Source organism: Myodes glareolus, chromosome 9, assembly GCF_982192425.1.
Source record: "Myodes glareolus chromosome 9, mMyoGla1.1, whole genome shotgun sequence".
NCBI classification, from domain to species: domain Eukaryota; kingdom Metazoa; phylum Chordata; class Mammalia; order Rodentia; family Cricetidae; genus Myodes; species Myodes glareolus.
In genome coordinates this window covers 71,227,326-71,251,479 of record NC_142034.1, presented here as the reverse complement: position 1 = coordinate 71,251,479, position 24,154 = coordinate 71,227,326, and the positions used below count along the sequence as shown (strand labels likewise).

Genomic DNA, 24,154 nt, shown 5'->3' with positions numbered 1-24,154 from the left:
GTCAAATTACGAAGGTGTGGAACCTGTGGCTGGAAATGTAGTTCAATGATAGATCACTTTTCTTTTTCTTTTTTTCTTTTTTTCCCCCTTGAAGATAAACTGAATGATAGATCACTTTTCTATCTCAAACCAAACACTGCAAAATAATAAAAATAAATAAGGCTGGGTATAGTGCTACATACCCTTAATCCCAGCATTCAAGAAGAGGCTGGGCGGTCGTGGCACATGCCTTTAATTCCAGCACTCAGGAGGCAGAGGCAGGCGGATCTATGTGAGTTTGAGGCTAACCTGGTCTACAAGAGCTAGTTCCATCACAGGCTATAAGCTACAGAGAAACCCTGTCTCAAAAAACAAACAGAAAAACCAAACAAAAACAAAACAAAACAAAAAAAGAGGTAGAGGCAGATGAATTTTTATTAATTCAAGGCCAGTCGTAAATTCTAGGACAGCCAAGGCCGAAGACCTTGTCTCAAAATATAAAAACAAAACAAAATAACAAATCAATCCTAAAGGTACTTATTTTCATACTTAAATGTTAGTCTAGTTTTTGCAAAACATCATTGTTGCAGGGGACCTGCTTGTTCGTCCTGGCTACCTGACTAGCTTAGCCCCGAAATAACTTCACAAACTGTATTAATTAAATCACTGCTTGGCCCATTAATTCTAGTCTCTTATTGATTAATTCTTACATCTTAATTTAACCCATTTCTATTGATCTGTGTATTGCCACATCATTTCTCACATTGTTATTTTGAACTTGAGTTTGATTTGAGTTTTACAATTATGTAAGCTATAATGATGAATTAATGGCTATTTTAATATATTTATACTATTTTTTTTAAGTCATTGCAGTCAGCACTTAGACTCTGGGATATTTAATTTGTACTGAAATAGTTACATGTCAGCTCAGACCCTTAATGTTCTCATTCATGTCTTTATTTTGCACCTCTGCTCCCCAAACTTACTTTCCAACTACATGCGATCCACATCCATTCCTTCCTCTCTCCCTCTTTTTGGCTATTCTTTGTCTACAACTCATATAACCCTCTTCTTTCCCCTGCCTCTCGTCAGGTTAGCTGCAACAAAATCTTAAGGATGAAAGATACTTTTTTTAGTTTTTAAATCCTTAGTCTACTATAGTGTGTGGTCTAGTATATACACTAAATAGTTATTGAATGAAGAGGGTCAACACTATTTTGTATTTTCAGGTCTAGGGCTGAGGATGTAGCACACTTGGTAGAGTGCTTAGCTATCACTCCAGCAGCACATAAACCAGGCTTGGTAGTGAATGTCTGTAATCCTAACATTCCCACAATTTGATAAATAAAGGCAGGAGGATCAGAAATTCAAGGTCATCCTTAAGTACAAATCCAGTTTGAAACCAACTTGGACTACATACAGTCCTATTTGAGACAAACAGTCCTCATCTATCTATCTGTCCATGTATGTGAGTATGCACGCAGGTACTCTGAAGATGCAGCATTTATTTGTATTTGGTGATTTTTTTTTTTTTTTGAGACAGGATTTCTCTATGTAGTTTGGAACCTGTCCTGTAACTTGCTCTTTAGCCCAGGCCGGCTTAGAACTCACAGAGAGTTGCCTGGCTCCTTTTTTTTTTTTTTTTAAGATAGGATACCCTAGCTTTCCTGGTACTCACTATATAGGCCAGACTAGGATTAAAGATGCATACCCAGCAAGCTTGGGGGATTGAGTAAAAATAAGTTTATAATTTGTGTCCATTTATTTTGACCATAGCCTAGGCTAGCTTTCAATTTTCTAGTTGATTGTCCTGCGTCTGCTTCCCGAGTATTGGGATTACAAGTGGGTGCCATCATACCTAGTTGTATCTTCGTTTGTATAGATACTGATTTTCCATTAGGTGTGAACTTTGAGAACAATTGCCTTAAAAATAAAGTTTGCATAGTGTTATTGTTAGTGCTTTTATTGGATAATAACAATTATAAGAAAAACCTTATCCTCTCAGTTTTATCAAAAATAACCCATCTCTTAGAAAATGGAAAAGAGTGCCATGTATTCTGAAACCAGCCTTTAGTGAGTGCACCTGACATACTTTGCCTTGAGGCAGTAATCCTTCAGTTGTGGCCTTTATAAAAATCAGTGTTTCTTTGAATTTCTATATGCTAGTCACTGAGTTAAACATTGGAGGGAAGAAAGTAGAAATGGAAACAACAGCCTTGTTTCTTGTTCTCTAGAGCTTATGATATGGAAGTGGATTTCTACTAAGGAGATAGAGTAATAGTAAATACAGTAATTGTAGTTGACAGGAGTGCTAAGTGCCAAATGAAATACAAAGGCATGCTTTGAGAATTAAGTGGGGTTTTTCTTTTGCTTTCTTTCCTTTTTCTTCTCTTTCTTTCTTTCTTTCTTTCTTTCTTTCTTTCTTTCTTTTTTTTTTTTTGGCTTTCTTTTGTTTTTGAGACAGGGTTATGTCTTTATCACTGTAGCTTTGGAGTTTGTCCTGGAACTCGCTTTGTAGACCAAGCTGGCCTTAAACTCTTGAACAGAGATCTGCCTGTCTCTGCCTTCCAAGTACTGGGATTTAAAGGTGTGTGTCACCACTGCCCAGCTCGGAATTAAGTGGTTTTAGTGACACAGAAGTCTTGGAAGGTTTTTAGAGGAAGTGGGTTTGTGGTGGATGTGTTAGAAATGGGAGAATGAAAGACATTCATCTGGGTAAAGAGAACAGTCTGAGTACAGACCTGGATCTGAATGTATGTAGGTTATTTTCAGACTTATACATTTTTGTTTGTTTTGTTTTGTTTTTGTTTTATGAGACAGAGTTTCACTGTGTAACCCTTACTGTCCTGGAACTCCTTTTGTTGATCAGGCTGGCCTTGATCTCAGAGAGATCTGCCTGCCTCTGCCTCTGGGAGTGCTGGGATAAAGGCATGGACTGCTACCACCTAACTGATTTTCTTGTGGGACAAGGTCTTAGGTTTAGAACTTGATCGTCCAGCTTCTACCTCCTAAGTAACTGCAGGTATATATGTTACCAAAATCTCAAACGAGACAGCTTTTTTGTTTTGCTTTGGCTTTTGCCCTTTTGAGACAAGATCCCTCTGTATGTAGCCCTGGCTGATCTGGAGTTCTCTATATAAACCAGACTGGCCTTGAACTCATTGAGATTTGCCTGCCTCTGGCTCTCCAGTGCTCAGATTAAATGGAATACCACCATTATGTATTACTCTGACCTTTAAAAAAAGGTATTTGGATGCTGATGGATAGGATTAAAAGGGTTTATTAGAGAAAAAGAAGTTGAAGTTACTTCAGAGATGGCAAGAACTGGTGAAGATCCAGAAGATAGCAAATTGGAGGAGAGTGTTCTTTGAGAGGAAGAACTATTTTTTTCCTTTGTAAACAGTAGGAAAGAAGAGAATAGATTTAGATGATGGCATTTTGAGAACTGATATTTAGCTGATAAGAAATCTTTCTTTCTTTCTTTCCTTCCTTCCTTCCTTCCTTCCTTCCTTCCTTCCTTCCTTCCTTTCTTTCTTTTTTTTTGTTTTTCAAGACAGTGTTTCTCTGTAACTTTTGGAGCCTGTCCTGGAACTAGCTCTTGTAGCCCAGGCTGGCCTCAAACTCACAGAGATCCGCCTGCCTCTGCCTCTCAAGTGCTGGGATTAAAGGTGTGCGCCACCACTGCCCGGCATAGAAACTATAGTTCTAATTTTGTTGTTTTGTTTTATAGCACAAGGGTTTCTTTATGTAGACCTGGCTGTCCTGGAGCTGGTTCTGTAGACCAGGCTAACCTGAAACTCAGAGACCTTCCTGCTTCTGCCTCCAGTGTGCTGGCATTAAAGGTGTTCGACACCACACCTGGCCCGTCTTTTATTTTTAATATTCTAGTTCTTAATCCTTGTCCCATAACAGAAAGTTATTTGTGGAATAAATTAGGATCAAAGAAAGTCATATGACTCAATGGGATACTTTTTGAAATAGGAAAGAGAAAGACTACCACTTTCAGGAAGCTTTGAGAACCTGGTTGAGATTTATTTATGAGTCAGGATAATAGCAATTTGAGGTGACACAGAAATTTGATTAAGATGTAGGCATGTAGTATAAATCTGTTTTCCCAGCACTTGGGAAGTGGAGCCAAGAGGATTTCAAGGTCATCCTGAGCTCCATAGCCATTTGAGCACAGCCTGGATTTCATGAGTCCTTGACTTTAAAAAAAGAAAAAGAAGAGCTGGAGAGATGGCTCAGTGGTTAAGAGCATTGCCTGCTCTTCCAAAGGTCCTGAGTTCAATTCCCAGCAACCACATGTGGCTCACAACCATCTGTAATGAGGTCTGGTGCCCTCTTCTGTCCAGCAGGCATACACATAGACAGACTATACATAATAAATAAATAAATATTAAAAAAAGGAAAAGAAAGAAAAAATAAAAAGGAGAAAAAGAAATTTGCTTTTGACTAAGAAAATAAAAATGCACCGGACGGTGGTGGCACATGCCTTTAATCCCAGTACTCGGGAGGCAGAGGCAGATGAATCTTTGTGAGTTCGAGGCCATCCTGGTCTACAAGAGCTAGGTCCAGGACAGGCTCCAAAGCTACAGAGAAACCTTGTCTCGAAAAACCAAAAAAAAAAAAAAGAAAGAAAGAAAGAAAGGAAGGAAGAAAGGAAGGAAGAAAGAAAGAAAGAAAGAAAGAGAGAAAGAAAAAGGAAAAGAAAAGAAAAGGAAAGGAAAAAAATGACAGGCTAAGGAGATAACTCAGAAAAGTTCACCAGGATTGGGGAAGGCAGAGAGGAGGCTGATCTCTGGAGCTCCTCTGTTCTGTGAGAGATCCCGGCTCAAAAATAAGGTGAAAGTGGTTGAAGAAGACACCCAGAATTGACCTCTGACCTCCACAAGTGCACAGGCACATATTTACATAAACAAATACAACACATTCAACAGCAAAATTGCTATGGAATCCTTATCTTTGTTTTTTATAATTTTTGCTGCGTTTTACATCTGAAGATGGGAGACTAGTGGTAAAGCTCAGCAGTGGATTCTTTGCTTAGCGTAATTGAAACACTAAGTTAGGTCCCTGGCACTGTGAAAATAAAAGAAGTTATAAACTCCATCTTCTCAGCACTGCCTTTTAGACAAGAGCCCTTCTGTATAAAACACTGTCTTGGGACCTGATGTTTTGTTAGTTTGGCTTTGATCTCCAGGTGTGCAGTCTTTGTTTCCTTCTTTGGTAGGAAGCAATCTCTTCACAAGTTCTCATGGGTAGAGAAATCCTGCAAATGAGGCCAAGAGGGGTTTCTGGGTCCATGAGGCTTTGTGCTTTAACTTAGTGCTTTGTGGTGAAGTTAAAGTCGAGTAGCTGTTTGAAAGTAATTGAAATGTCAGCTTAATTCTCATTTTTTGACTTTTGGAATTTAAACCATCAATAATCTGGCAATTGAATCACCCTATTTTTAGTAGGAATATTGCTATGAGACAGTAACAGGGGTGGAAGCATAACAGATTCTGAGTTTCACTTGAAAGGGGCATGTTAAGTAACATTCTATCTATCTATCTATCTATCTATCTATCTATCTATCTATCTATCTATCTATCTATCTAGGGACAGGGTTTCTCTATATAACCCCAACGGTCATGAAACTGTTTACCATGCCAGCTAAACTCACAGAGTTCCACCTGCTTCTGCCTCCCAAGTACTGGGATTAAAAGGCTGGTACCACTGTGCCTAGCCAGCATATTTTTAAAAAAAAATTAAAAAATTAAACTTAAAAATTTTTAAATTTGCAAATCTTTTTTTTAAAATATTTTATTTTTATTTATTATGTATCCAACATTCTGTCTGCATGTAAGCCTGCAGGCCAGAAGAAGGCACCAGACCTCATTACAGATGGTTGTGAGCCACCATGTGGTTGCTGGGAATTGAACTCAGGACCTTTGGAAGAACAGACAATGCTCTTAACCTCTGAGCCATCTCTCCAGCCCTAAATTTGCAAATCTTATGCCATTATTTGTAAACAAAATAGATTATTTCTGATTCATTGGGAATGAATATTTCAATTTTTATTTTTACCATATGCTTCTTGGGTTCTTTTCAGTTAAAAAAAATTATTTTGGGGGCTACAGTGATAGGCCAAAGGTTAAGAACACTGGCCTTAACCTTGGTAGGCCAGAGATTGGTAGGAAGCAATCTCTTCACAAGTTCTCATGGGTAGAGAAATCCTGCAAATGAGGCCAAGAGGGGTTTCTGGGTCCATGAGGCTTTGTGCTTTAACTTAGTGCTTTGTGGTGAAGTTAAAGTCGAGTAGCTGTTTGAAAGTAATTGAAATGTCAGCTTAATTCTCATTTTTTGACTTTTGGAAAGTCTTCCAGAGGACCCAGATTTAATTCCCAGCACCTGCATGGCATATCTCAACCATCTAGTAATTCTAATTCCAGGGGATTCAATGCCCTCATCTGCTCCACAGAATCCTGTATACATGTGGGCACATAAACTCACATAACCACATACATATACTTATAAATATATATGTATATATATAATTTTGAAATTTTATTCTCTGGTAGTTTCATACATGTACACAAAGTATTTGATTCATATTTACCCCTGTTGGATTTTTCTTAATTATGGCAAAATACACATAACATAAAAATTTTATTATTGTAATCATTTTATGTATACAGTTCATGGTCTATTTATAGCATGTCCAACCACCAACACTGTCCTTTCCTAGAACTTTTTCATCATCCCAAACAAAAAATTTGAAAGATTATAAAATGATATTTTCCTAGGGCTGGAGAGATGGCACTGACTACTTTTCTAGAGAACTCGGATTCAATTCCAAGCACCCACAAAGGAGCTATCAACTGTCCGTAACTCTGAGATCTGACACCTTCACACAGACATACATACAGGCAAAAATACCAATGCACATAAAATAAAAATTAATTATCTTTTAAAAACGGCATTTTCCCATTGTTCTTACTTCTGTTTTCTGTGAATTTGTTCATTCTAGGTATCTTATTAATTGGAATTATATAATATGTGACCTTCAGAGTTTAGCTTATTTCACATATGCTAATGTTTTTGGGGATCATCTTTGTTGTAGTATGTAGCAGAATTTCATTCACCTCCATGGCTGAAGAGTATATTCGTTATATTTATATACCATAGTTTGCTTATCTGAGTACTGATGCAACACCTTGTTTCCTTCTTTGGTCTATTGTGAATGATGCCTCTTTGAATATTGGTGTTCAAGGATCTGAGTTCCTACTTTCCATTTTTTAGATTATATACCTAGAAGTAAAATCATTTGGTAATTCTCTGTTAAAGGTTTTTAATTTTAAAAAGTTATTAATTTTTTGTGTATAAGTATTTTCATGCATATATGCATATGTACCACAATCTGTGCCTCACATGCATGGAGGTCAGAAGAGGGATCGGATCCTATGGACTTGAAGTTAGGACTGGTTGTGATCCATCTTATGAGTTCTGTGACCTGAACCTGAGTCCTCTGCAAGGCAATTAAATACTCTTAAGCATTGAACTGTCTCTCTTACACCCCCCCATATTTAAAGGTTTTTTTTTTAAGATTCTATTTACTTTTATATGTTGGCCTAATTGTATATATGCATCGTGAGTATGCAATGCCTACAGTGGCAAGAAAAGAGATTGGATCCCCTGGGATTGAAGTTATAGACAGTTGTTAGCTGCTGTATGGATGCTGGGAATTGAACCTGGGTCCTCTGGACGAGCAATTAGTGCTCTTAATGGTTGAGCCATCTCTCCAGCACCTATGCTAAAGGTTTTGAGGGATCACTAAACATTTTTTCCATAGTAGCTGCTCCATTTGTGTATCCTCACAGCAATATACAAGGAAAACGAGTTCCTCTATATCTTAATCACTGTAGTGATTGGAATGAGAATGGTCCCCATAGACTCACATGTTTGTATGCTTGGTCCCCAGTTGGTGGAACTGTTTGGGAAGGATCAGGATGTATAGCCTTATTGGAGAAGGTGTGTCACTGGAGGCCATTTTTGAGGATTCAAATGCCCAAGCCAGTTCCAATTAGCACTCTGCCTCCTCCTTGTGGCTAGAGATATAAGCTCTCAGCTGCTTCCTCAGCCCCATGCCTGCATTCCTGCTACCATGTTTCCCACCTGATGGACTCTAACCTTCTGGAACCATGAATCCATAAATGCTTTCTTTTGTAAGTTTTCTTGGTAATGGTGTCTTTTCACACCATTAGAAAAGTGTGGTTAAGAGCACTTTCTGCTTTTCCAGAGGACCCGGGTTCAATTCCCAGCAACAACATGGTAGTTCACAACTATCTGTAACTCCTGTTTCAGGGAATCCAACACCCTCATACAGACATACTTGTAGGCAAAACCCTATACAAATAAATAATTTTTAAAAAACTTTCAAAGGCTGGAGAGATGGCTCAGAGATTAAGAGCACTGGTTACTCTTTCAGAGGACCTGGGTTCAATTCCCAGTAACCACATGGTGCTTTACAACTGTCTGTGACTCCAATTCCAGGTGATCTGACTCCCTTACACCAATGCACATAAAATAAAATTTGAAAAATTATTTAAAAACTTTCGACAGGCGGTGGTGGCGCACGCCTTTAATCCCAGCACTCAGGAGACAGAGACAGATCTTTGTGAGTTCAAGGCCAGCCTGGTCTACAAGAGCTAGTTCCAGGACAGGCTCCAAAGCTACAGAGAAACCGTGTCTCAAAAACAAAAAACAAACAAACAAACAAAAACAACAACAAAAAGCTTTCAGTGTATCTTTTTTGTATTACTACAGTAAATGTATTATTAAAGATGAAAAGTTGAGGGAGCTAGAAAGATGACTCAGAGGTTAAAAGCACCAACTGCTCTTCCAGAAGTCCTGAGTGCAATTCCCAGCAACCACATGGTGGCTCACAGTCATCTATAATGAGATTTGGTGTTCTTTTCTGTTATGCAAGCATACATGGAAGGAATGTTGTATACATAATATATAAATAAATCTTAAAAAAGATGAAAAGGTGAAATTATAACACATTTGCTATTCAACTGTGCATTGTGGATTTTTGTGTTCTTGTCAACTTGCCATACCTGGACTGTTTATTTCTCTCACATCTACTCCAAATGTTATAGCTCCTCCTCCTCTTCCTCTTCCTCTTCTTCCTTCTTCCTTCTTCCTCTTCCTCTTTTTTCTTCTTCTTCCTCCTCCTCCTCCTCTTGTTCTTCTTCATCTTCCCCCTCTTCCTCCTCCTCCTCATCCCCTTCCCCCTCTTCCTCCTCTTCCTCCTCCTCCTTCTCCTCCTCCTCTTCTTCTTGCTTTTGGGAATGGCAGAATGATTATTTTCTAGTTGCACTAGTCAAGTCTTGGTTCAAATAATACTATTACTGAGTTACTTTGGTAGAGAACCATAGAGAAAAAATGGCTTAACTTGTATTTCAGTGATGTTCAAAGTATTCAGTATAAGTTACCTGTTTTTTTGTGGTACAGGGGATCAAGCCTAGCATATGCTGGCCCTTACCACCAGGCTGTATCCTGTTTCTTCAAGATCATAGTGGTAGATTCATTTACCAACAGTTAACAAAAATTCTAACATAATCAAAATTTGAAGAGAAAAAAACATAATGAAACAGCAGAAACAATCAGCTACAATAAATGATATCAAAATTCTAAAAAAAAAAAAGAAAAGAAAAGTGACTAAGATACATAACTGTTTTCTATATTTCTTTTTTTTTTTTAAGTCCTGAGCTGGATTACACCATGCCCATTTTAAAATCTTTTTCTTCTTTTTAAATTAAAAAAAATATTTTTATGAATGTACATGTGTACCTGAATGTGTGTATTGTAAGTTCACTACATGTTAGATGTAGAGGCCAGAAGAGGGTATTGTAGCCCCAGGAATTGGGAGTTATGGGAGGTTGTGAGCTGCCAGATGTATGTGCTGGGAATTTAACTCTGTTCCCCTGAATGAGTAGTAAGTACTCTTAACTACTAAACCATCTTTCCAGCCCCAAATTCTTTTTTTATTAAAGTTGATATTTACTGAATCTCACCAGTTTTGGAATGTTTTGTTTTTGTTTCCATTAGCTTACAGGGTTTCCTTATTTCCTTTGAATTTTTTTTTTATTGTATTTCAACACAGGGTTTCTCTGTGTAGTCCTGGTTGTCCTGGAACTCTGTAGACCAGCCTGGCCTTGAACTCAGAGACCTGCCTACTTCTGCCTCCAGAGTGCTGGGATTAAAGGCATGCACCACCACCGCCTGGCTAAGAATATGTATTCTTTTGTTGAAGTGTTGTTTAGTAACCATTAGATCCAGTTGGCTTATATTGTATTAATTCAATATATAAAATTCCAGGAGATTATAATATTTGTTCTCTTTATGACCTTTATTTCTTGAATAGTGTTAGAATATTTAGTGATATAAGACCACAGTTGTTTCTGATAGTTTTAAGTTTAATCAGAAAGGTTTGGGAACCTGAATAGTAATTCAGGGTGGGTTTCATTAGCCTAAAATCCATCAATAATATGAGGGCAGAGGAAGAGGTGACAAATGTTATCAACCAAGGATTCTCTTTTAAGGTAATAATTCTTTCCCTTTTTTTTTTGTTTTTTGTTTTTTGTTTTTTGTTTTTCGAGATGGGGTTTCTCTGTAGCTTTGGAGCCTGTCCTGGAACTAACTCTTGTAGACCAGGCTGGCCTCAAACTCACAAAGATCTGCCTGCCTCTGCCTCCCGAGTGCTGGGATTAAAGACGTGCCGCATCACCACCTGACAATAATTCCTTTCTTTATAAAGAAAAACAGGTGTTTTTCCTTAATGTTTTTTTGAATTATTTTAATGCTGTTTAATGTATAACATTGAGACATATTTTTTACGTTTCTTGACCTTTTAGGGTTTTTGTTTTTGGTGATGGGAATGCAACTCCAAGTTTTAAGCATGATGAGATGCTCTCTGTGATTTCCATCGCAGGCTCATATTTTGGAATTTGAATTTAGGAAATCGGTAGTTAACAAGCGCCTTAGGCTCTAAATAGCTTTGTATTTTGGTAGTATCGTAATTCAAGAGGCCTAATTGAAACTTGATTGTTAATATGATAACATTTATTAATCTGTCCAAATGTGCTAAAGAATGTTTTCTTTAGTTTTATCCTCCAACTGCTTTTGCTATTCATTAGAGGAAGATTCAAATAATTTGTCAGTTTTATAGAGTGCTAGACACTAGGGAAACCAGATATATCACAACAGTATTTCTTTTTTTCCTTCTTTTTTTCAATGGTTTTTCAAGAGAGGGTTTCTCTGTGTAGCTCTGGTTATCTTGGAACTCCCTCTGTAGACCAGGTTCTCCTCAGACTCATAGAGATTCATCTGCCTCTGTCTCCCGAATGCTGGGATTAAAGGTGTGCACCACCGTCCAGTTTGGCAATAGTGTTTCTTTGTACTGCTGTAGGTTATATCTTAGCCACATTAGATAGTTATACACATAAGAAACAAGCCATCAGGGCGATGGCTCAGTGGGTAAGTAGCACGTGCTGCCAAGTCTGACACTTTAAGATTAATCTCTGGAACCCACACAATAGGAGCGAACTGACTCCCATAAATTCTACTCTTAACTGCCACACATATGCCATGGCATACCTATGCACTAGAATTCAAGAGCACAGACAACACCAAAACAAAACAACAAGCCGTACCCAAAGTTTCACCTCTGTGGAGGTGTTCTTGATGCTAAGATCTGCATCTTTGAGTTGGGGTAGAAGAAGGCAAAAGTTGATGAATTTTTACTTTGTGGCCATATAGTGTCAGATGAACAATTCTCTTAAGTCCTGGAGACTGCCTGTATTTGTGCCAATACATGATAAAGAGTTGTGGAAGCTTTCATCTTGCAGTGAGACTCCATCCTTTCTATGTCATCCCAGTCCACTAGATGTTGTCCTGTGCTGGGGCTGATATGCTCCAGACAGGTATGTATGGTGCCTTTGTGAAGACCCAGGGCACAGTGACACCAAGGTTCACATTGACCAGGGTGTCATGTCCATTCATACCAAGCTGCAAAATAAGGAACATGTAATTGAGGCTCTGAGTAGAGAGAGCCAGGTTCCCTGGCTGCCAGAAGATCCACATCCCACAGAAGTGAGGCTTCAAGTTTAATGCAGATGAGTTTAAAGACATGGTCACTGAGAAGCAGCTCATTCCTGATGTCTGTGGGATCAAATACATCCCCATTTGTGGTTTTCTGAACAAGTGTTGAGCCCTGTGTTCAGTAATAAATCTCCCATTTAGTCTGGAAAAAAAAATAACTTGAATACACATTTCAAACACTTAGAATCTCTATCTCTCTGTCCATTATTGTTGTGAATGTTTAGCCTGTGTATATGTATGTACATTCTGTGCATGTTTGGTGCCTGAGGAGGCCATAAGAGGGTGCCAGATCTCCTGAGCTGGAATTAAGGACATATGTGAAACATCATGTGGGAATCTTGGACCTCTGTAAGAACAGCAAGTATTCTTAACCACAGAGCCTTCTCTCCAATACATTCCCAAAAATGTGTTGGTTCTACTGCTCCTCTTAAATGATGTGCTTTTTTTGGTCTGATTGACCTCTGTTTTCTTTTTTGTTTTGTTTTTCAAGATAGGGTTCTCTTTGTAGCCTTGGTTGTCATCCTCTGGAGACCAGGCTGGTCTGCCTGCCTGCTTCAGTCTCCATATGCTAGGATTAAAGGTGTGTGTTACCATTGCCCACCTTGATTTATATTTTCTTATTTGTTTTAAAATAAATTCCACAGATACATACTAACTTCCTTCTTTGGTTGGTCTCTCTCTGTGTTTGTCTCTCTTCCTCTTTGAAACATAACCAATATAGAGGTATAATCTATATTCAGCTTCAGGGAAAGGAGCAGCAGTGGTCCTGATACCAGTTACTTAGCATTTTCCAGCTTCTTTTATTTATTGTTTATACAGAGAAAAATCTCTGCTGTTATAAATAAGCCATTCCTCTTGACAATATGGTATTAGTGACAATATAGTATTGTCATGATTGCAGAAATAACATTCCCATTTTCCCTTTGACTCCAGATACTTTTTCCTTTTTAATAGTTTTTACTTACACTTACTAACAAATGTTAATTTTAGATTCTATCACTAAAGCCTCAGTTTGCCACTTATTGAGGCATTAATTGAAATATTAATATATTTAGAGCAGAAATGTCGTTTTTTAGGGAATCTAAAACAACAGCAAAACTGAGGTCAGACTGCAGTAACGATGGACATCAAGGAAGCTGTGTTTGGGACAGAAAGAAATCAAGATAAGGTAGATGCAAAGTAGAGAAAAGAACTGGACAAGGGGTCTGGGTGGTAGATGGGAGTGGGTTATATGCCACCAACGATATTGTCAGCTAGCATTGTGAAGAGGAAACACTGAAAAATGGGTTTACGTAGTCCTTTCCCTTTGAATATACAAATTTTAACTGACTTTCATGTAGCAGAGCACTTGAAAAATTCTCATGTTTGGGGCAGTGGAGTAGAAGAATGCTTGCCTAGAATGTATGAGACTCTGTGTTCAATTCCCGGCAGAGGGGGGAGTTGTTTTGGTGGAGTAGTGGTTTCTCATATTCTAGCTAATGTTTTCTTTCTGGGTGGCTATGGAAGATGGTGATGCTGTTAGTTGCTAAAATCAGTGCCAGAATCCAGCTTCAGCACAAATGTCTGGTAAATGCCCAGAAGTAGAAAGAAGTTGAAATCTCCATTTGGAGTGTTGCATTGACAGTCAGTACAGACTATGACACTTTTATTTTTGTGATGTAAAAATTGTACTTCTCCTCATAGCAACATGAACCGTGAAGACCGGAATGTGCTGCGCATGAAAGAACGGGAAAGGCGGAATCAGGAAATTCAGCAGGGTGAAGACGCCTTCCCACCTAGCTCTCCTCTATTTGCTGAGCCATATAAAGTTGTAAGTTATCTTTCTTTGAATGTTTTGTTTTACTTCACTTATATGACATTTGTGCTTTTAGTTTGTTTTTGTTTTTGTTTTTTTGAGACAGGGTTTCTCTGTGTAGCTTTGGAACCTGTCCTGGAACTACTCACTCTGTAGACCAGTATGATCTTGAACTCTGAGAGATCTGCCTGCCTGTGCCTCCTGATTTCTGGAATTAAATTTGTGCTCCACTACCGCCCAGCTTTTAGGTTTTTAAAGATTTGTTTTTATGACTATTTTTATGATGCACACACTGATAGGTTTTTGTAGAGGCCAAAAGAGGATGTCTGGTGCCCTGCACCTGAAGTTACAGGCAACTTTGAGCCATCCAACATGGGTTTTGGGAACTCAGGTCTTCTGGAAGAGTAGTATATTCATGCTTTTAACCATTGAGCCATCTCTTCAGCTCAGTGCCTGCTTTTTCTTGAAGCATTATGGGAGGCAGAGGCAGAATGGATCACAGCCATCTGTAATGAGTCTTGGTACATTCTTCTGGCCCGCACTGTATACATAATAAATAAATAAATAAATAAATAAATAAATATTTTTAAAATTTTTTTTTGAGACAATGTCTCTTTATATAGCTCTGGCTGTCCTGGAACTGGAACTGACTCTGTAGACCAGACTGGCCTCAAACTCACACAGATCCACCCGCCTCTGCCTCCTGAGTGCAGGGATTAAACACATTTTGCCAACATGCTCCACTATACATAAATCTTTTCTTTTTAGATTTATTTATTTATTATGCATACAGTGTCGGGACTGCATATGTCTTTGCAGTTCAGAAGAGGGCATCAGATCTCCTTCCAGTTGTGTACCACCATGTGGTTGCTGGGAATTGAACTCAGGACCTCTGGAAGAGCAGCCAGTGCTCTTAGCCTCCGAGCCATCTCTCCAGTCCATGAATAAATCTTTTTAAAAATTAAGAAAAATAAATTGGATCAATTACTTTCTTAATTTTTTTACACATATATTTTATGTGTGTGAATGCCTAGATGTCTGATCGTCTATGTACTACATGTGTGCAGTGCTGGAAGAATTCAGAAGAGGGCATCAGATTATCTGGGACAACAGTTACAGACAGTTGTAAGCCGGGCTGTGTGGGTGCTGGAATTTGAACTTTAGTCCTTTGGAAGAACAGCCAAGTGCCCTTAATCACTGAGCTCAATTGCTATTTTTAATTACTATCGTTCTTGATTTGAGATTATAAAAAAAGAACACTGAATAGTACAAATTCTCATGACTCTAAGGTAGCTTTAGTAGTGACATGTCTTTCTAGCATTTTGTTTGCCTTTGGGTTTCAATGGTTGTTAACATTTTAAGTCTAGAATCTGTGAATCATGCTACTATTCATTTTACAATAAGAAAATAATGAATCAAACTTGTTTACTGATACTGATGTTTTCTGTGAACAGCCATATTTTTATCTTGATTCTTTAAGATCAGACAGATTTTCAAACAATACAAAGTTATCATTAATGTTTCCCAATCTCAAAAAAATTAGTGGTAGTTCAGGTGAGGTTTTTTGTTTTCCTTTTTTATTTTTATTTATTTTTTTATTGATTCTTTGGGAATTTCTCTTCTTTTCTTTTCTTTTTTTGTTTTTTGTTTTTTAAGACAGGGTTTATATGTAGCTTTGGAGCCTGTCCAGGAACTAGCTCTTGTAAACCAGGTTGGCCTTGAACTCACGGAGATTGCCTACCTCTGTCTTCCAGAGGTGGTGATGTGCCACCACCACCTGACTGGGAATTTCTTTTTTAAGATAATGTCTCAGATTTTCCAGGCCTAAAACTCACTAAGTGGTCAAAGATGACCTTGAATTTACAGTCCTCCCTCGTCAGTTTATATGTTGCTAGGGGTTGAACACAGGGCTTCAGGCATGCCATCCAAACACTACAACCTGAGCTTCATCCCAGCCCTGATTATTTAGTCTTCATTTCTTTTTAATGTAATCTGTAGATTTTCTTTTGTATTTTAGCATGGTTGTTTTCATATACTTTCTTGGTGATTTTTTCCTTCATATACATTCAATAAATTTTTTTCACTGTGAGAAATATTTATCTGACCGGGTGGTGGTGGCACATGCCTTTAATCCCAGCAGTTGGGAGGCAGAGACAGGCATATCTCTGTGAATTCGGGGCCAACCTGGTTTACAAGAGCTAGTTCCTGGACAGACTCTAAAGCTACTGAGAAACCCTGTGTCGAAAAACAAAACAAAACAAGACAAAAATAAAAAATAAGAGAGAGAGAGAGAGAGAGAGAGAGAGAGAGAGAGAGAGAGAGAGAGAGATCTTTATCTGGACTAAGAGTGTGTGGTACAGTCAGTGCTCACCTAGACTGTGAGAGGATCTAGTTTTATTGTTTGTTTTGTGTGTGTATTTGATGTATATTTATAGATGTGTATTTTAAGATTACCTCCTCTGATTGAGGGTTATAAAACGAGTTTGGAAGAATATTTTATTTCAAATTATACTAACAGTATATTTTTCTTTTTTTTTGTAGACTAGCAAAGAAGATAAGTTATCAAGTCGTATTCAGAGTATGCTTGGAAACTACGATGAGATGAAGGATTATATAGGAGACAGATCTATACCAAAGCTTGTTGCAATTCCCAAGCCTGCAGTACCAACCACAACAGATGAAAAAGCAAACCCAAATTTTTTTGAACAGAGACATGGAGGCTCTCATCAGAGTAACAAATGGACTCCTGTAGGACCCGCACCAAGCACTTCTCAGTCTCAGAAACGGTCCTCTAGCTTGCAGAGTGGACACAGTAGCCAGCGGACCAGTGCAGGTGGTAGTGGCACTAGTAGTAGTGGTCAGAGACATGACCGCGACTCATATAGCAGTAGCCGGAAGAAAGGCCAGCATGGGTCAGAGCACTCCAAATCACGATCCTCAAGCCCTGGAAAACCCCAGGCTGTTTCTTCATTAAGTTCTAGTCATTCCAGGTCTCATGGGAATGATCACCATAGCAAGGAACATCAGCGCTCCAAATCACCTCGGGACCCTGATGCCAATTGGGATTCTCCTTCCCGTGTTCCTTTTTCAAGTGGGCAGCATTCAAATCAGTCTTTCCCACCTTCTTTGATGTCCAAATCTAGTTCAATGTTACAGAAACCCACTGCCTATGTAAGGCCCATGGATGGACAGGAGTCTGTGGAACCAAAACTGACCTCTGAGCACTACAGCAGCCAGTCTCATGGTAATAACATGACTGAGCTGAAGCCCAGCAGCAAAGCACATCTCACCAAGCTGAAAATACCTTCCCGACCTTTGGATGTAAGTCTCACACTTAGAGTGGTTAGCACTGTAGCTATATGCAGTCATTTGTAGATATTTCAGTGAATTGGAACTAGTTTTTTTTTTTTTTTTTTGGCCTTAATAGTAAGATGAAAATTAAAAAATTTAAGAAATAAAGGTTTAAAGAACAACTTGGGAATTGACTCCCAAGTGGATCCATAGAACTATACACTTCCTTTTTGGATAATAAAGAAAATATCATTCACAGATTTTTAAAATTAGGATGACAAGTCGAATTGTATACTAAAAGAAAGATTTATTGATTTGTTACAGTTCTTTGGTTTTATGGGATAGTATAGCTTGTTTCTTTTTATTTAAAAAAAAGTTTCTAATGTAGCCAGGTGGTGGCGCACACATTTAATCCCAGCACTTGGGAGGCAGAGGCAGGCGGATCTCTGTGAGTTCGAGGCCAGCCTGGTCTACAAGAGTTAGTTCCAGGACAGGCTCTAAAACTACAGTAAAACCCTGTCTTGAAAAACCGGGAAAAAAAAAAAAAAAAAAAGAAGAGAAAATTAGCTTGTCTATTCTTAGAGTTTTGCAAATAAAGCAGGTCATGGTTTATGGTAATAAATGGTGGGATTTTTAAGTGTACAGAAGTGATATTGTTGTGTAGTTCTGATGCCTCCTCCTTAGCTCACAACTACAGGGCTGAAACAGCCACTGTGACTGTATAAAAGTTGACATTCAAAATAACTAAAGAGCTAAGCATTCATAGTGAAATATCTGAAAATTTATCTTCATATACTAGATTGTCAGAATATTAGATTTCAGCAAAACATTGTCATGTAGGCAAGATTTGTTTATTTTATTATTTTATGAGTGTCTCACCTGCAAGTTTATCTGTACACTTTGTGTATGCCTGGTATTTATTGATGAAGGAAGAGGGCCTCCTATCTCTTGAAGCTGGAGTTACGGATGTTGTGAGCAGCCATGTGATTGCTCTGGAAGAACAGCCAGTGCTCTGAACCACTGAGACATTTCCCCAGCCCTGCAGCGTTTATCTTTTAATGTAGTTTATACAATAAAAACAGTTGGCTGGGTGGTGGTGGCACACGCCTTTAATCCCAGCACTTGGGAGTCAGAGGCAGGCGGATCTCTGTGAGTTTGAGTCCTGCATGGTCTACAAGAGCTAGTTCCAGGACAAGCTCCAAAGCTACAAAGAAACCCTGTCTCAAAAAACAAAACAAACAAACAAACACCCCCCCCACTCCCGCACAGTTAAAAAGACAAAAGACATATCTCAGAGCTCAGAATAGCAGAAGGAATCAAAGTTAAAGACAATGTTTAAGAACATTTAGGAATCTTGAGCCAGCAAGGTTGCTCAGTGGGTCAAGTATAAACCTGCTAACTTGAGTTCAGTCCTGGATTCAATAGTAGAATCAACTTTTTGTTTGTTTGTTTGTTTTCGAGGCAGGGTTTCTCTGTAGCCTTGGAGCCTGTCCTGGAACTAGACCAGGTTGGTCTAGTTCTAGAACTCACAGAGATCCGCCTGCCTCTGCCTCCTGAGTGCTGGGATTAAAGGCATGCATCACCACCGCCTGGCCGGGAATCAACTCTTAAGAGTTATTCTCTGACCCATTCTTCCCCACATGCCCCACCCTTAACATACACACACACACACACACACACACACACACACACATACACACACATAATAATAATAAAATTAAATAAAAAGAATCTTGGAACCTGAGGAAAAGTGGTTAAGTCAGTGGTTAAGAGTTCTTGCTGCTCTTCCAGAGGACCAGAGTTCCTTCCCAGCACTCAGAAAAGTGAAAGTGGTAATTTGTTTTTTCAATAAATCTTTGGAACTAGATTTGGGTTTAGTTTTTTTATTCTTATTTATGCCTTACAATTACCAGTCTGTCTGCCTTCTATAGTTTTTGAAATGCTATGTAAAATGTACATTTTGACCCATATTTCTAGTCTTTCAAAAATACTCATTTTACTGTTTTTCTTTTCTTTTTTTTTTTTCTAGACAGGGTTTTACTATAGTTTTAGAGCCCATCCTGGAACTAGCTCTTGTAGACCAGGCTGGCCTCAAACTCACAGAGATTCACCTGTCTCTGCCTCCCGAGTGCTGGGATTAAAGGGTTGTGTCACCACCACCTGGCTACATTAGAAACTTGTAGGGGCTAGAGAGATAATGGTTCAAGGGCCAAGAGCACTGACTGTTTTTCCTAAAGATCTGGGTTCAGTTCTCAGCACCCATATGGTGGCTCACAGCTGTCTCTAACTCTATTTCCAAGGGATCAGATTCTTTCAACTAGCTTCCATAGGTACTAGGCATGTAAGTAGTGCACAGACGTATGTGTAGACAAAGCAACTATATACATAAAATAAAAATAAATAAATCTGGGGTCTAGAAAGAGGGCTCAGTGGTTTAAAGCACCCAGGTTCTATTCCTAGCATTCATGTAATGCTTCACAACTCACTGTAACTCCAGTTCCAAGGAACCTAGTGTCCTTTTCTGACCTTTGCAGGATAAGGCAAGCATATAACACCCATATATATGTTGAGGCAAAACAGTTACATATATAAAATAAAAATATTTTTGGAGATTTTGTATAGGAAAGCTATTTCAAATATTTCTAGCTAGTGTTCTGACTTAATGTGGTCATAAATAAATAATTCCTCAAATTTTATGTAATTTCTTTTTATATAATTTCTAATAATGTTTTTAATATGTTCAGTAAATGCTAAAATTTTAGTATTTAGTAAATACTAAAATACTAGTATTTTAGTAAGTACTAAAATTCTAACAACAAATTACTTCAAATCTAATGTCTGTTTTTTTTCTTTTTCTTAAGGCATCAGTTTCTGGTGATGTAAGCTGTGTGGATGAAATACTTAAAGTAAGTTTCTTTTTAATCATCTGTTGTTTAATTGTGATGGCTATATTACCAACTCTTTCATATTCTTAATTACTTCTTAACACAGATTACTTCTATGTGTAACTTGATTATGTCATGTCCATCATGAAAAAAAAAAGTTCTGTGACCAGAACTTTTCTGAGATTCTGGTCACATGCTTTGTTTACTGTTTATGAGAAGAGGAAGAAACCAATTACAACTATATTTCCTTAGACTTATAACGTAAAGGCTTAAAAATCTCAGTAGTTACCAAAGCCAGGTTGATAGTTTGATTTATAATTTACTTGTACATTCTGTTCTGGTCAGGTACTACAATAAAAGCTATCCTTTGAGTATTGATCTGGAATGTTTACTAGAAAAGTCTACGAGGACTAACAAAAGTGCCTTCCTCTTCTGGAAAGAAGGAAGGACCAGTTAGTGAGTGAGTGACAGTGACTGCTTTTTGCTCCTAAGAGAAAGCATCAGCCACATGTGACTTTTAATATTTTTTGGAAGCTAGTGGGTTCTTTGTCTGTACTTGAATTTTATGACATATTCTTCTGAGACTACCTGTCTAGGCCTATTTCCTATAATTTGTTCCCACCATTTAATCTCGCATTCCTTATTTTAGCTGCTATAGTCTCCCTTTACCATCTTACTGAACCTCCTTTTCTAAAGTCCATCTCTTGTCTTCTGCCTGGGGTGTAATGCATTTAAGAACACCTGTTCTTATTTGCTTTACTGTCTCTGCTGTTTGAGAGCTTTATATTTTTTCCTTTGGGAAACTTCATTCCTTTCTTGTTACTGAGCTTCATTGTTTGATTCTTGTCTACTTTTCTTACCCCTTTGATAGTATCATGGCTTCTCTTTTTACTTACAGGCATATTTTCTAGCCTTTCCTTTCTTTTTGCAGTCTTACTCACCTTATGTAACTTATGTACTTAGCTTTATCAGACAATTGGCAATTCAGTTCTTATTTCCTTCCATGATTTCCTACAGGCTTTGGTTTATGTCTCTTAGTTCATTACTTTTAATCCACTCTTCCATATAAATGTAAAGTCTTCATTATCTCTCATTTCTTCCATATATTATTTAATCACAAAACTAGTCTTAGACTTAAAATTTCTTTGAATATCTTCATTCTTTCCATTTCTGTCAACTTCAGTAGTTTTAAAAATTCTCTCTTGGGCCAAGATAGCTCAGCAGATAAAACTGCTTTTCACACCACCAGCCTGAATGACCTGAATTCAATCCTCCAAAACTCACAGTGGAAAGAGAGAACTGACTCCCAGTATCCTCTGGCCTCCACATGACACTCTTTGACATTCCCATGTGTGCCTTTGCTGCATGACCATATACCTACAGAGTAGAAGTAGGTGTTATACCTACAGAGTAGAAGTAGGTGTTTTTGGTGTTTTTTTTTTTTGTTTTTTTTTTTTTTTTTTTTTTTTTTGGAGACAGGATTTCTCTGTGTAGCCCTGACTGTCCTGAAACTCACTTTGTAGACCAGGTTGGCCTCGAACTCACAGAGATCCACCTGCCTCTGCCCCTCCCAAGTGCTGGGATTAAAGTTGTGCTACTATGCCCAACTCACTCAGTAGTTGTGGTAATAATAATAATAAACCTTAAGACAGTCTTTTTTATTTTTTGCTTTTAAAATCTCTTATCTGTCCTTTTTATATTGTTTCAAGTCTTTACTTCAGCCTCTGGCCTTCATAACTTGACTTTTCTTGCTAGAACTTTTCAGTGGTTCTCTAAGAAAGACTGAGATCACAAAGACCACAATTCTAAGGAAGAATTTAACATCCAGACACCCCATAGCCAGTCCTCAACACTCCTGCTTCTGACTGATCACTTTTGCCAATTTTCCTAAGCCACACTTCTGTTTGCTTGCTTGCTTCCTTCCTTCTTTCTTTCCTTCCTTTCCTCCTTCCCTCCCTCCCTCCCTCCCTCCCTTCTTTCTTTCTTTCTTTCTTTCTTTCTTTTTTTTTAAATAGAGGTTTCCTATAGTGGGAGCTGACAATGAACTTCTGTCCTCCTGCCTCACCTTCCAACACTAGGATTAGAGACGTGCACTTCCACACTCAGATTACTTCCTTAAAGTCATATTCCCTCCTTTGTCTGTAAGAGAACGTACTTAGTTGTCTTCTGTGGAACCCCAAGGAAACCTTTCTTCTTCCTGTGTCAGGCCACAGTGAAAACTCTTCACTTTCAGTCTTATAGTCTCTCTTTCCCTCTCTTTTTTTAAACTTTTGTATTTAATGAGTATCTTGCCTGCATGTATGTGCACTATGTGTGTACATTGCCCAAAGAGGTCAGAGGGGATTGTCAGAGCCCCTGAACCTGGAGTTGCAAATAGTTGAACCGAGGTACTTAAGAAGAACACCACTGGATTCTTAACCACTGAGCCATCTCAGCATTCATCTCAACCCCAAGCATTCATTTCTCTCTCTCTCTCTCTCTCTCTGGGTCTCTCACTCTGTCTCACACATATGCACGCAGGATCTTATGCATATGAAATGCTAGTGAGTTTGTGTGTGTGTTGTTTTTTTGTTGTTGGGTTTTGTTTTGTTTTTTTCATGTGTGTGTGTTTGTGTGTGTGTGTGTGTGTGCACATGTGCATGTGTGCTAAAGGAACACACACATTTCCCCCTGAAGTTTTAACAGTATATGGAACTTAAGTGTCTGGAAGACTTTCTTTGTCCCTTTGTTCTTACTAAACATGTAGCCTACATTTTCTATGTATGAACTTGGTATGTGATTTTGAGTGTTTTAGTGCCCAGTCAGGTTGATTGTTGGAAAGATTAGCAGTTGAGTATGTTTTTGGCATTTGGTTTGTAAAATGCCAGTACTAAAAATCTGTGCTGCAGAAGTTTCCACATTCCCTTCAAAAGTTTTTGTTTCCATTCAGCTTGTAATCACAGTTTCTAGGAACTCTTTTATGAACATAAGAAAAAACTTCTATCTAAAAATAAATATGTTTATTGAAAATTTTAAATTGTTAGTGATTCACCTATTATGTGTCAAGTACTAGCAATGTGGCGGTGATGTACTAGTTGAATTGTTTAAGTTAATCTTCCAGTGCTGGGTGTAGGAAATAATACAAGTATTATAAGAGGACAGAGAGCAATTATATGTAAGTGGCTAGGTTTTATTGGGGGTGGGGGAGGTTCCTCATTTTTTTACTAGTTCTTTGAGAACTTCATATAATGTGTTTTTATCATACTCACCCCACAACTCCTGGAAGTTTCACTACAGCTTCCCTACTCATCCAAATTTATGTCCTTTTTCTTTTTCCCAGCAAGTCTACCTTGTGCTGCCCCATATACTCTTGTGTGTGGCCATCTGCTGGAGTTTGGCTGACCTACCAGGGACCGCACCCTTAAAGAAAACTGACTCTTCCTCTCCCAGCAGCTAGATCTCAGTTGTCTATAGCTCCTCAGCTAGGGTGGGACTTCTCTGTTCTATGCAAGTGGCTGTTTTAGGAGGTTTCAGTAGACACTGTGTCAACTGCCCTGTCTCTTACCTCTTCTGTCATTCTATTGCCCAAAAGGAGTTACTGTTAAACCTCCTTTCAGAGGCTTCACTTTTAAAGCTTTAAATATTTGCTAGAGTATAGACTATGATTTGTGTTTGACAGTAATATGCTGTGGACATCATTTCATATCATAGTAGAGTTTCTCATTTTAATGTCCGTCTGGTGTTCCATTGTATGGTGTCTATCATTATTATATTGTTGAATACCCAGAGTTGTTAACATTTGGTCTACAAGTCCTTGGAATCTTTATCTAATCTCACTGTGTCTTTATATAACTGTGGTTATAGTCACAATATAAATTCCTAAGCACCACCAGTCACTTTTTTACCTAATGATTAAGTTTGAACAAAATTCTGGAAATCAAATACTCCCATATTATAAGTCTTGATACCTCTCTTCCTTGATCCTCAGGCATTACACATTTTTATCCAAATTTACTTACAGGGTGTCGTATAGTTTAGGCTCCCTTGACGCCTCCTCTCAAGAGCTGAGATTAGAGGCAAATGC

At 38.2% G+C, this 24,154-nt stretch overlaps 1 protein-coding gene and 1 pseudogene across 3 annotated transcripts in view; both read left to right on the top strand.

The window, feature by feature from the left end:
- Window positions 1–24,154, top strand: part of Aff4 (ALF transcription elongation factor 4) — a 76,779-nt gene that overhangs the window by 8,146 nt on the left and 44,479 nt on the right. For 2 of the 3 annotated variants that reach the window (XM_087910645.1, XM_087910642.1), the window contains exons 2-4: window positions 13,804–13,930; window positions 16,457–17,236; window positions 20,068–20,112. In XM_087910645.1, the coding sequence (XP_087766771.1) occupies window positions 13,808–13,930; window positions 16,457–17,236; window positions 20,068–20,112 (948 nt within the window). In that variant the 5' untranslated portion in view covers window positions 13,804–13,807. Of the gene's footprint in view, window positions 1–13,196; window positions 13,289–13,803; window positions 13,931–16,456; window positions 17,237–20,067; window positions 20,113–24,154 lie in introns of all 3 variants that reach the window. The other variant, XM_087910644.1, reaches the window with a different exon arrangement.
- LOC148120969 (large ribosomal subunit protein uL16-like) lies at window positions 10,797–13,042 on the top strand (annotated as a pseudogene).